At 37.5% G+C, this 11,820-nt stretch overlaps 2 protein-coding genes across 2 annotated transcripts; both read left to right on the forward strand.

The window, feature by feature from the left end:
* The first annotated feature begins 826 nt into the window (after positions 1 to 826).
* LOC18011512 (phosphatidylinositol 4-kinase beta 1) lies at positions 827 to 8,415 on the forward strand. The gene is made up of 16 exons (XM_006394143.2): positions 827 to 2,982; positions 3,265 to 3,456; positions 3,554 to 3,602; positions 4,148 to 4,280; positions 4,438 to 4,885; positions 5,183 to 5,263; positions 5,357 to 5,476; positions 5,941 to 6,010; positions 6,165 to 6,262; positions 6,352 to 6,456; positions 6,770 to 6,823; positions 7,007 to 7,150; positions 7,276 to 7,329; positions 7,441 to 7,515; positions 7,636 to 7,719; positions 7,814 to 8,415. The coding sequence occupies exons 1-16, from the start codon at positions 1,426 to 1,428 to the stop codon at positions 7,913 to 7,915; spliced, it is 3,366 nt and encodes a 1,121-aa protein (XP_006394205.1). The 5' UTR covers positions 827 to 1,425; the 3' UTR covers positions 7,916 to 8,415.
* A 938-nt stretch (positions 8,416 to 9,353) lies between these two features.
* On the forward strand, positions 9,354 to 11,734 carry LOC18012636 (NAC domain-containing protein 82). Its single transcript, XM_006394145.2, has 5 exons — positions 9,354 to 9,464; positions 10,019 to 10,478; positions 10,592 to 10,869; positions 10,960 to 11,418; positions 11,508 to 11,734. Exons 2-5 carry the CDS (start codon positions 10,322 to 10,324, stop codon positions 11,664 to 11,666), a joined length of 1,053 nt encoding a protein of 350 aa, XP_006394207.1. The 5' UTR covers positions 9,354 to 9,464; positions 10,019 to 10,321; the 3' UTR covers positions 11,667 to 11,734.
* Positions 11,735 to 11,820: the final 86 nt, after the last annotated feature.

The following is an 11,820-nucleotide window of genomic DNA, read 5'->3' on the forward strand; positions in this document are numbered from 1 at the left end:
TGTCATTATACCTTATAATGCAAATGATCCACTCATTGTTCACGTATTTAACCCGCCAAATAAAAAGAATGGTTTGTATTACTTCATTTGTCAAATAGGAACCGGGTATGGACTTAATGGCCTTATATATGAGAGAGGTGAAATATACATATGCACAAACTGTACGATACCTCTAAAATTATGTATGATGCAGTAGCTTTGCACCATATTATGTTCATGAGATTTATGTAAAGATCCCAGTTTTGATCCACAAAAAAAGGAAAAAAATGATATCGTGTGTCAAATTTGATATTGTATCTTTAGTTAAGCATTTATGTATCAATTTTCCTAACACAAATTCTTAATTTGGTTAAATTTGATTCTATAATTTTTTTTTGTGAAGAAATAGTTTATTATAAAAAAATTATTTATAGTATTTGTAACATTGTGCAACATGTTTAGTAATCCAAAAAGCATAGAAGAAACATTCTTTCCAATCCTTACGTTCTTTTTTGGCTTTCAAATTGTTAAGCTAATTACAGTTTAACCCTCATCTTTCTTTTTCCTCACAATACTTCCGGTTTCTTCATGTGATTAGTTAATTAGCTTATCAGATTTAAAATTCAAAACCTCATGTAATGATTAATCAAATGTCCGGTGTGGACAAAGCATGTTTATATCCCACGAAGATTTTCAACTTTCCGATCGCGTGGACTTTCCAGCGCACGTTAGATGCCTTCCCTCACCAAGACAAAAAATATAATAAATAATTAATTAGTACTACTAAAGAACAAAATTTAAATTACTTAAAAAAAAGAAAAAAGTTAAAATAATTTCGAAGTATTGCGAACAATAATTATACTTCCCCTCTCTCTCTCTCTCGTTGTCTGCCACCAACAGCCGAGGACGACGACCGTATCCACGACAACCGCTTCCGGCAGAGACGACGGCGATCGGTTCTTGTCGTTCGGCTACTTGTTTCTGCTCTGCTTTTGAATAGATTTTTCAAGCAGACAATCCCAGAAGAACGGGTTATGTTTGAATTAGCTGATCGCTAGGCTCTTCTTCCGTGAGATTAGTTTGATCTCTGGGGAAATTCCCGATCGCCTCCGGTTTCCGGAGATTGGATTGAGTAGGATACGAGAAATCTCTATCTGCTGTGTTTTTTTCGCGATTAGGTTTGCTGGGTGGGAAAGCTTAGCATTTCTAAAACCAAAATTTCGTCGATTGGGCAATGGGATTTGAGCTTTTGGCGGTTATAGACAGGCGATTAGGTTTTTGAGTGAAGATTTACTGATAATCTCAGGGTTTAGTTATCAGAGAGAGACTTCGTTAAGTTTTTTAATCTGGTCTGGATTTGTCGAAGAATCTCCTAGATCTGTCTTCTCGACGCATGATTTGCGTCTGTGAGCTAGGGCTTTTTACGCTTGGCTGATCAGCACAAAAATGCCGATGGGACGGTTCCTATCTCTGGTCCGAGGAGACTCGGCTGAGTCACCTCGTGAGATTACCTCACACAGTAATCTCATCGGCGATTCCGGTTCTAATGGTTGGCTTATTAGGTTTTTCGATTCTGCTTTCTTCTGCGAGTGGATTGCAGTCAGTTATCTGTACAAGCACCCACATGCTGGTGTTAGGGACTACTTATGCAATAGGATGTATACGCTTCCCTTATCAGGTATTGAGAGTTATCTGTTCCAGATTTGCTACATGATGGTTCACAAACCAAGCCCATCGCTTGATAAGTTTGTAATAGATATCAGTGCCAAGTCACTGAAAATCGCACTGAAAGTGCATTGGTTTTTGTTGGCTGAGCTGGAGGATTCTGACGATAATGAAGGCATCAGCAGGATTCAAGAGAAGTGCCAAATTGCAGCTACTTTGATGGGTGAGTGGTCTCCTCTTATGCGTCCGCAGAATGAGGTCTCAACCCCTGGGGGCAAGAATCAGGTCCTAAGTAGACTTTTGTCATCAAAACAGAAGCTCTTCTCGTTGAAGTTATCTCCTCCCACCCAGAAGTCTTTGTCATTTTCACCTTCGCCCGGGACCAACATGCAGGATGATGTTAGTCAATTACCTGCCGAGGACAATAAGATTTTTAAGAAACTTATCCCAAGTCCTAAAGTCCGAGATGCTTTAATGTTTAGAAAGTCAGTTGACAAAGATGATGAGGAGAATGAGAAGGAAGGGTTCTTTAAGAGGCTCATGAGGGACAGCAAAGGTGACGGTGATGAACCAACATCTAACTCAGACGGTTTCTTTAAGCGCCTTATGAAAGACAGTAAGTCAGAAGACGACGACATAACAAACAGTTCCGAGGGGTTCTTCAAGAGGCTCCTAAGTAGTAAAGGAGAAAACGAGGAATTGACATCGAGTTCAGATGGGCTGTTTAAGAGGTTGTTACGAGATAGTAAAGGCGATGAAGAGGAGTTGAGTGCAAACTCAGAGAGTTTCTTCAAGCGGTTATTGCGGGAGAATAAAAACGAAGATGAGGAGTCAAATCCAAACTCAGAAGGGTTCTTCAAGAAACTATTCCGTGACAGTAAAACCGAGGAAGAGAAAGTTCCTAAAGCAATGGATGATGAGGACAAAGATGGGTTCCTTAAGAAACTTTTCAAGGAAAAATTTGAGGACAAAAGACATGGTAATGAAAAAAATGAGACCAATGGAATAGTGCTTGCTGATGATAAATCTGGTGAAGAGGATGAAAGGGAGGGTTTTTTTAAAAAATTCTTTAAGGAAAAGCCTGACTACAAGAAAGACACTGTCAATGCCGATGACGGGAATGAAAGTGAGGGTGATGAATCTCCAGAATTTTCTCTGTTCAAAAGATTATTCCGTATACATCCAGAAGATGCAAAACCTACTTCAGAAATTGATAATAGCAGCAATGGCTTAGTTGAAAGCAGTCCTGGGACAGAGAACTTTTTCCGTAAATTGTTCAGAGATCGTGACCAGTCTGTTGAAGATTCTGAACTATTCGGATCAAAGAAACACAAGGAGGTTTGTGGTCTTTTGTGTTTCTGTCTTATTGCAAATACTAGTTTTATCTGCACTGTTTTGACATTCTCGTTTCTTTCGATCACTATCTTCAGATTCATTTGTCAAGATCTTGTTGGATATACTCATATAAATCGACTTCTTGTGAAATTTACTTGACGTAAATTTAGGCTGAAACAGGGTTGTTGTTAGACTGCAATTGATTATTTATCTATACCGAGCATTCTTTGCTGTCATAGGTGCTTGATTCTACTCATACCAATCTTTCTTATTTAACCATTGCAGAAGCGGCCAGGTTCACCTAAACAGCGGGATGATACCCCATCTGGTAAGCCCCCACTACCTAACAATACCGCATCACATTTCAGGAAAGGGGCTTACCACGAGTCCTTGGAGTTTGTACAAGCGTTATGTGAAACATCATATGGTTTGGTAGATATCTTTCCCATTGAAGACCGGAAGATAGCTCTTCGGGAGGTGATCATTTCTGTCCATATTGATTTTTAAATTTTAGGTGTTAAATTATACCTTACTAGCAACTGACTAGATTTCATGTTATTCTGTTTGGTTTTAGTCTCTTGCAGAGATCAATTTCCATTTATCTGAAGCTGAAACCACCGGAGGTATTTTCTGAAATTAGATCTTAAGAGGAGATATTATTCAAAAGTTTACTTTACTTGTGTAGCTCAAATATATTGAGCTTGCATACATTTTTTTTCGTCATGTATTCTTTTCTCTGAAATTGTATGTGAAATTTTATAGTCATTTCTATGTTGCTGGAGCTAAATCATGTTTCTTGTCTTAAAAAAGTAGTATGTCCTTTTTTTACTATATCTGCTGCTCACGTAAGTTCAGTGTATGGCAGATGTTGGTCATTGTTTTGTCTGATTAGATTATTAGAACATATTGCATCCTTTCCACTCTTGTTTGGTTTTTTTTTTCCCACTCTTGTTTCACCTTTATCATTTATTTTCCTCTCTTATATAGGATTTCCTTGGACTCGTCTTTTCTCCCTTGAGAGATCATGTGGTCCAATCTTTTTGCCATCTAAACTTCAGCTTTTGGAATCATTTTTGCATTTTTCCTGTTTTAATATCATATATAGTGATTCTGTTGTGGTAACTGTTTTTGTTATCAGATATTAAATTTTTTCTCAATAACCTTCCAGGAATTTGTTTTCCAATGGGGAGAGGAGTTTATCGTGTTGTTCATATTCCTGAAGACGAATCCATTCTTTTGAATTCTAGGGAAAAGGCGCCGTACATGATCTCCGTAGAAGTTTTGAAAGCAGAAACACCCAGGTAAATTTTTGTTTTTTTATTAAAAATATACTAATCTGCTACTTTTACTAGGAAGTTACCTTCTTTTCTGTGTCCCGATAATCGTACCAAGAGTATAACTTAACGTGATAACACTCTCCCATTGTTCTTTTTGTTTTTCTGAAATTTGTTGTGGCAGTGGTAAAGATACATCTAACTCCCAGAAGCTTTCGAAAGGGGGCATTCCTTTGGCCAACGGGGACGCATTCTTGCATAAGCCACCTCCATGGGCTTATCCACTATGGACTACTCAGGAGGTTTATCGCAACAGTGCTGACCGAATGTCGTTATCCACTGCCCAAGCAATCGATCAAGCGATGACTCCTAAGTCAGAGGTCAAGGTGAAACTTGTCAATGTAAGCCTCTCAGTGGAGAATTGTACTTCATCTCTTGAATCACTGAGTGATCCATTTGATGATATTCTGGCTGAGGCCCCAAGAACTGGGCTGGACACTGATCTTGAATGGGTAAGGGTGGTCGTGACGGCTGACCCAGGACTTCAAATGGAAAGCATTCCTGATCCAGCAGTCCCGCGTAAAAAGGAACATCGTCGTGTTCCAAGTACTGTTGCCATGGAGGAAGTAAGGGTGAGTATTTCTTGATCGGTAACTTGTAGAAAGCAATTACTTTGTGTGTTTTTGCCATTTTGAAACTCTTTCTGGTCGTTGAAATATATTTTTTTTTTTTTGGCCAAATTGAAACAACTGACTCAGTTGAGTTGATATTTTTGGTGCTTGTTCTTGTTCTTGTCCTAAGCACTTCATTTACTTATAAAGGCACCTAAGGTTTGAAAGCCAATATATTGATATTGCATGTGTTCTGTTTGGTGTTGTTTCTCTACCCTTCATTAATCATTTTAATGCTCAACTTAATAATATATGCAGGCTGCTGCAGCGAAGGGAGAGGCACCTCCAGGCCTTCCTCTCAAAGGGGCTGGTCAAGATTCGTCAGATGCACAACCAAGGGTGAATACGTGTTTAATATAGAATATAGACTTCCTTTCCCTGTTCCTGTTTTAAATGTTGAACCTTCTATTTATTTATTGTGATGTTCACCAGGCCAATGGTGGAATGCTAAAGGAAGGTGATGCTTTATCAGGTGAACTTTGGGAAGGAAAGCGAGAGAGAATTCGTAAAGCTTCAATATATGGAAAATTACCTGGTTGGGACCTGCGTTCTGTAAGTGCTACATAAAACCATACCCTATATATCTAATACTGGTGCCTCCAAATGAAGTTCTTTGTTTATACGATAGAATAGATGTTTGTGTCAATTAGTTTGATATAGTACCCAAATTTTGTTTAATCGGGTTGATACCGTTGATCATTTTTGGTCTAGAGGACCGTAACTCGTGATTCCCGAATGTTTATTAAGGATTGTTAATAAACCTGCAACAATGTAGACGTCAACGTTTCATGAGTCTTCGATAACTCTCTAAGAAGCTCATGATAAAGTTCTGCTTTTGGTTCTCTTTCCAGCTGCATTTGAAGGTTTTTTTTTTCACATTGAAAAGTTGTTGTCAAAGGAGTTGCACACTTTTCCTTTCTTAATGTTTACTGAATTGTATCCTTGTGTGTTGAGCATTTTGCTATATATTCCTTTCTACCTCAATTATTTTTTTTTAAAAAAGGCTCTCTTTGCAGATCATTGTGAAGAGTGGTGATGACTGTCGGCAGGAACATCTTGCTGTGCAACTCATTTCTCACTTTTATGGTGGGTGCACTTTTTTATATCTACTAATGTCTGTTAATATCCTATTTCTTAGATACGGTTTCTCAAAAAAAATTTTTTTAATGGCTTTCTTATTTTGCTATCTAAAGGTGACTATATTTCCACCTTATCGAGAATTTTCTTGTCCATGTGATAGATATATTCCAGGAAGCTGGTCTGCCTCTCTGGTTACGTCCTTATGAGGTCTTGGTTACATCTTCGTATACTGCCCTTATAGAAACAATTCCAGATACGGTAATTATGTAAACCAGACCCTATTTAGTTGCTACGTGTATCCTGTAATCAATGTTATTGTATGTAAAAGGTATTTTCCCCTCCTGCAGGCTTCTATTCATTCTATCAAAAGTAGATACCCCAACATCACGAGCCTACATGATTTCTTTGCTGCAAAGTATAAAGAAAACTCTCCGAGTTTTAAGCTCGCCCAGGTAATATACTGCTGAGGTAGATCTTAATAGTTTAATTCAACCAGCATGTTGGTTATTTTGTTCAGGAATTTGCTTGACGTCAGTCTGTTAAACTTGTTAGCGTTGAAATGGGAAAGGCGCCGGAATTACATACAGTGCATTCTCTTGAGAACATAAGTTGCATTGGATTTTCAAGATAGTTTCTTTAGGATCATTCTAGGAAAAGAAGCTGTTTAATTTAAACCTTTTATGTAAATATTAAGTGACCCAATCGTACCTTCTTGTATCGGATGCATTTTGTGTTTATAACCTTCCGAGCCGGCTTCTTTTGCAGAGAAATTTTGTTGAGAGTATGGCCGGATATTCTTTGGTCTGTTACCTTCTGCAGGTACATGTCTTAGCGCCCCCCTTCTCTCAGTACATTGTTTATTCATCTGTATGAGCATCTAAGCACGTTGAAAACAGAGGGAGGATCTATTGGTTTACATGTTCTGATGTCGTTCATATGTTTCATGAGTAGCATGTTTTGACGTTTTATTGCTCATGTGCCCATGGTTTTCATTTGGTTTAGGTAAAAGATCGTCATAATGGAAATCTTCTCTTGGATGAAGAGGGTCACATTATACACATTGATTTCGGTTTTATGCTTTCAAATTCTCCTGGTGGTGTAAACTTTGAGAGTGCTCCTTTTAAGTTAACCCGTGAACTTCTTGAGGTAAGACACTCATTCTTGGTCTAATAATTTTTTTTTTTTTTTGTCTCTTCAAAGTCTTCTCTGCTTAAATTTCCTTGAATACTTTAGTCCAAATTTATACGCAAAAAACCACTTGTCAAAACTAGGTCATGGACTCTGATGCCGACGGGGTTCCAAGTGAGTTCTTTGACTATTTCAAGGTATCCGCGTGGCTCTTCCTCTCGCCTTTGAATTTAATTACTTAAGGCTTTGTTTTCCTGTCTATAGCTATTATGCGGAAGAAGAGCCTCTAATTCGTCAATTGTTTTTAGGTGCTATGCATTCAAGGATTCCTTACATGTAGAAAGCACGCTGAGCGGATTATTCTCTTAGTTGAAATGTTACAGGTATCATAAATCTCTAGCTTCTTTTTTTACTAACCTGAATCATATATAGTTATAGCAATGCAACACAAGCCTAATTATTTGCAATGCCAATTACATTTTCTGGCATTGTCTCGATTATAGGATTCGGGTTTCCCTTGTTTCAAAGGCGGTCCACGAACCATTCAAAACCTAAGAAAGCGATTCCATCTAAGTTTAACCGAAGAGGTAAGCTTTTTCTCTTCTTCAGTTCAACTTTTCGCATGATCCCACTGTTGGTAACAGTTTTCTCATTTTTTTTTTGGTTGGACCACGAAACCAGCAATGTGTCTCGTTGGTGCTCTCTCTCATCAGCAGTAGCTTAGATGCTTGGAGAACACGTCAATATGATTACTACCAAAGGGTCTTAAATGGAATATTGTGATGTTCCAAAGCCAAAGAACCTACCTAAAAGGATAAACTCATAAATCGCCTAAAACCATGCGTTTTGAGGAACCCCTTTTATTCATAGTTGTAGCAATCAGAATCCTTCCAAAGGCAGAAGAACAAAAGCCTTTCCCCCAAGAGAAGCGATCATCGTGTGTGGGTGCGTGCGTACGTTGGAGAAGAAAGCAGTCACACGTGTGACTCACACGTAGAAGACAGAAACAACACTTTGTGTACAGAAATGATTTTTGCAGAGGTTTGATTGTTTGTCTGACTTTGCTTACTTCTTGCAGGAGAAAAGAAAAAGGCAAAAGCCTCGATTTTCTTCGTTCCAAAAGGTTCAAAACAAAACCCTTTTAGAGAGGACAAAAAAGGGTTTATGTTTTTGTTTTTGTTTCCTAGTGAAAACTGATGATGTGATATTATTGTATAAATTGTGTATTATCTTTTGTTAAATTAGAATCTGAGCAAGAAAAAAAACCGCTCTGTTTTATCTCACTCTCTTCATTGACTCAATCTCACAATCTGGTATGGTATCTAGTTACCACATGGGATTATATATCTAAATGTTGAATGGGGACTGAGTTTGACCATAACTGCGCTAAGAAGTTGTAATATAATTGAAAATGATACTTTCTGAATAATTAGAAGAGCAAATCGCAGAAACATACTTGTAATTATGATCAAGATAATTAATTTCTCATAACTGTTGTAGGTGATTATCTTGATCATAACTACAAGTATGCTTTTTCACATTTAACATCTAAGCTCCATTCATTTCCTTTACTACGCCAGCTTTTTTCTACGTCATTAAGCCTGCAGCTTTTTCTTTAAAATGAAATATGTATATGTGTTTCATATCCTTTATACTTTATCATGTTATATTGGTATATAATGTAGATAATTTACAAAACTCTAAGTTTTATATTAAACTGATGACAACCATGTAACATATAATCATAAACATTTGACCAAAAGAATAAGTTTTTTCTAACTTGTCAACTACCAGAGTAGAGGATTTTAAACTAAACTGTGTAGAAAAATATTTTTAAATCAATTAAAACAAATTTCATCATTATTTGACTAACTCATTTCCATTTTCATTTATTTTGCAAGATGCATTTTACTGTGTGATAATTCCTTTTTTTTTTTGTTGCGTAGGCTTCGTATCATCCAATCAACGTAACTAATTGATTAAGGTAGGATAGATCAAAACAATTTATGAATTATAATTTTTGTTTTTTTGCCGACAAAAAAAATTAGAAAAAAAAGAATTGAAGAAATTATTAGAGGTTCTGGTAATTTTATGAATTTCTATTTTATTATTTGGTCTAATTACATTTATCATTTCTTTTTGCAAAATGACTCCTTTACTTTGGTTCTATCTTAATAAACGCGTATTTATATCTATATAAGCCCTAACATCATCACTCTCTCACTCCCTCTGGCTTCTCTTTCAAGCTACTCTCTCTCCTCTCTGGCCCTCTCGCTCCTCTGCCTCTCTTCCGACCACCGTCGTCTGTTCCTCCGATTCTCCTTCTCTACGGGTGCGATTTCTACGCTCTTCATCTTCTCTGTTTGTTTTACTTTTCGCCGTGAACGCTTCTCACTAGTATGGTTCGGTTTCCGATGTGGTCTCTCGTCTTCTCCATTTCCAATTGCCTTGATGGGTTTTCGATTTCCAAAGGGTTTTCTTTCTTGTGATTTTTGGGTTTAGTCTAAGTGGCCTGCATTGATCGTTGATGCGATTTCGTGATGAAAAGACGTTTATTTGTTTTCTAGGGTCTTGCGTGAAATCATCTTCTTCTTGCTTACAGTCAATGGAATTTTCAAAGTTTTTTAAAGTTTCGAAATCGGTAGATTTTCTTTTATGCTTGGAAACTTCTTTGATTTCTCGAAGTCTGCTCGTTCATTGACATTTGTTTGAAACTTATTTGATTACCAAAATTGATCAATTATTGTGATTGCAAACCGAAATTAGCCCTAAATGTTGTTGTTACAGTCCATCAAAAAGAGCTTGCTTCTAAAAATTTTCTTCCTTTCATGTGTTTACAAACAGTTTAATTTTTGTTTTTTTTTGTTTGTTGCTGTTGCACACCAGATGTCTGTTGATATCTGCAAGAAGAATCCATCGTTTCTTTGGTGCGACTGTGGTTATATGAGCAAAGGGAGGTTGTGGTGCTTTCAGACAATCTTGTTCAAACATTCAACTTGGACTTGAATCATTCAAGCCCCCTCAAACTGTTTTCTTCTTCTTCTTTTTCACATTCTTAGTTGTTTCTTGTTGGTAAAGAGTAGTTGTTTCTACTAGATTGTGTTATTGTAAATCTGAGAGAATATTTCGAAATTCTTGCTTTATTGGTGAGGGGAATTACTTAATTTTACAACTTTGGGTCTCTCTCCAATGGGGAAAACTAACTTGGCACCTGGATTTCGGTTTCATCCGACTGATGTTGAACTTGTAAGATATTACTTGAAGAGGAAAGTTCTGGGCAAAAAGTTCCTAACTAATGCCATTGCTGAAATCGACATTTACAAGTTCGAACCACCTGATTTACCCGGTAATTCATTCAAAAACCTTCTTGTTTTTTTTTTTTTCCCAAAAGTTTCACGCTTTGTTAGTTTCGTATGTGGTTGATTACTCCCCAAACTCAAGAGACTCCATCTTTGACAGATAAATCATGCATAAGGACTGGAGACCTCAAGTGGTACTTCTTCTGCCCGAGGGAAAAGAAGTATCCCAAAAGTGCCAAGGCAAAACGGTCGACTGAATCTGGTTACTGGAAGACCACAGGCAAAGATAGAGATGTTTCTTACAATAATGAGGTCGTAGGGAAAATAAGAACTTTGATTTTTCACTACGGGAAGACGCCTCGTGGGGATCGGACTGACTGGGTCATGCATGAATATAGACTTGAAGACAAAGTACTGGCGCAGAAGAATGTTCCTCAGGTAATGAATTTTGGGTAAAAAAGATGAGCAACTTTTTTAATCTCAGGTTTCTTGGAAGTATACTTAGATATGTTCTTGTGTGACCTGCAGGATACTTATGTGCTGTGTGTTCTCTTCAAGAAAAATGGACTTGGACCAAGACATGGATCTCAATATGGAGCTCCATTTAAGGAAGAAGACTGGAGCGATGAGGAAGAAGAAGAAGAGACTGAGAATCTTGTAGCAGCTATTCCTTCTGCAGAAAACGCCGATCCTGGTCCTGGCAGAGAAACCAGTCTAGTTGCTACTGCATCACACTCGCATTCTTCTAAGAATTGTTTCGCTGGAGTGATATCAGAATCTTGCGTCTCTGATGTACCGCAACTAACTGCCACAGTGCTTCCACCTCCAACAAGTGATGTTGTAGCTTACAATCCCATGTCTTCTTCTCCTCTTCTTGAGGTTCCTCAGGCACCACCGGATGACGATGAGTTATATTCGCTATTGGACCTCTTTGTTGTTGATAATGACGAGTCTTTACTCTTAGACGGATTCAACAATCAATACGAGGTAAGTCTCTGCATCATGCTTTTGATGAATCAAGATTCATTGGTAGTTGTTTAAATGGAACTTGTGTTGATTTGTATCTGAAATTACAGGTAAGACATGAACCTGAGGTTCCTGTTGTCGAGGAAGCACCGGTTTGCTTAGGAGATGCAGAATTAAGCAGAATTCCGGACTTGAGCGATGAGTTATTCATAGAGATTCAGGATCTGACTGAGCCATCCAATCTTTCCGCTCAGAGGCCGACCCACTAAGAGATATAATATTGAATTTTCTTTGTAACGTTATCGGATTTGTTGAGCATTACGAGTTAAAATTTTCTTCTGACCCTATAATTTAATTATTTTTCCAGCCCAATATCGTTAATTAGAAAAAATCATATAAATTAGTATATAACAAAAAAAAAAA

Source organism: Eutrema salsugineum, unplaced genomic scaffold (genome assembly GCF_000478725.1).
Source record: "Eutrema salsugineum unplaced genomic scaffold, Eutsalg1_0 scaffold_6, whole genome shotgun sequence".
Taxonomy (NCBI): domain Eukaryota; kingdom Viridiplantae; phylum Streptophyta; class Magnoliopsida; order Brassicales; family Brassicaceae; genus Eutrema; species Eutrema salsugineum.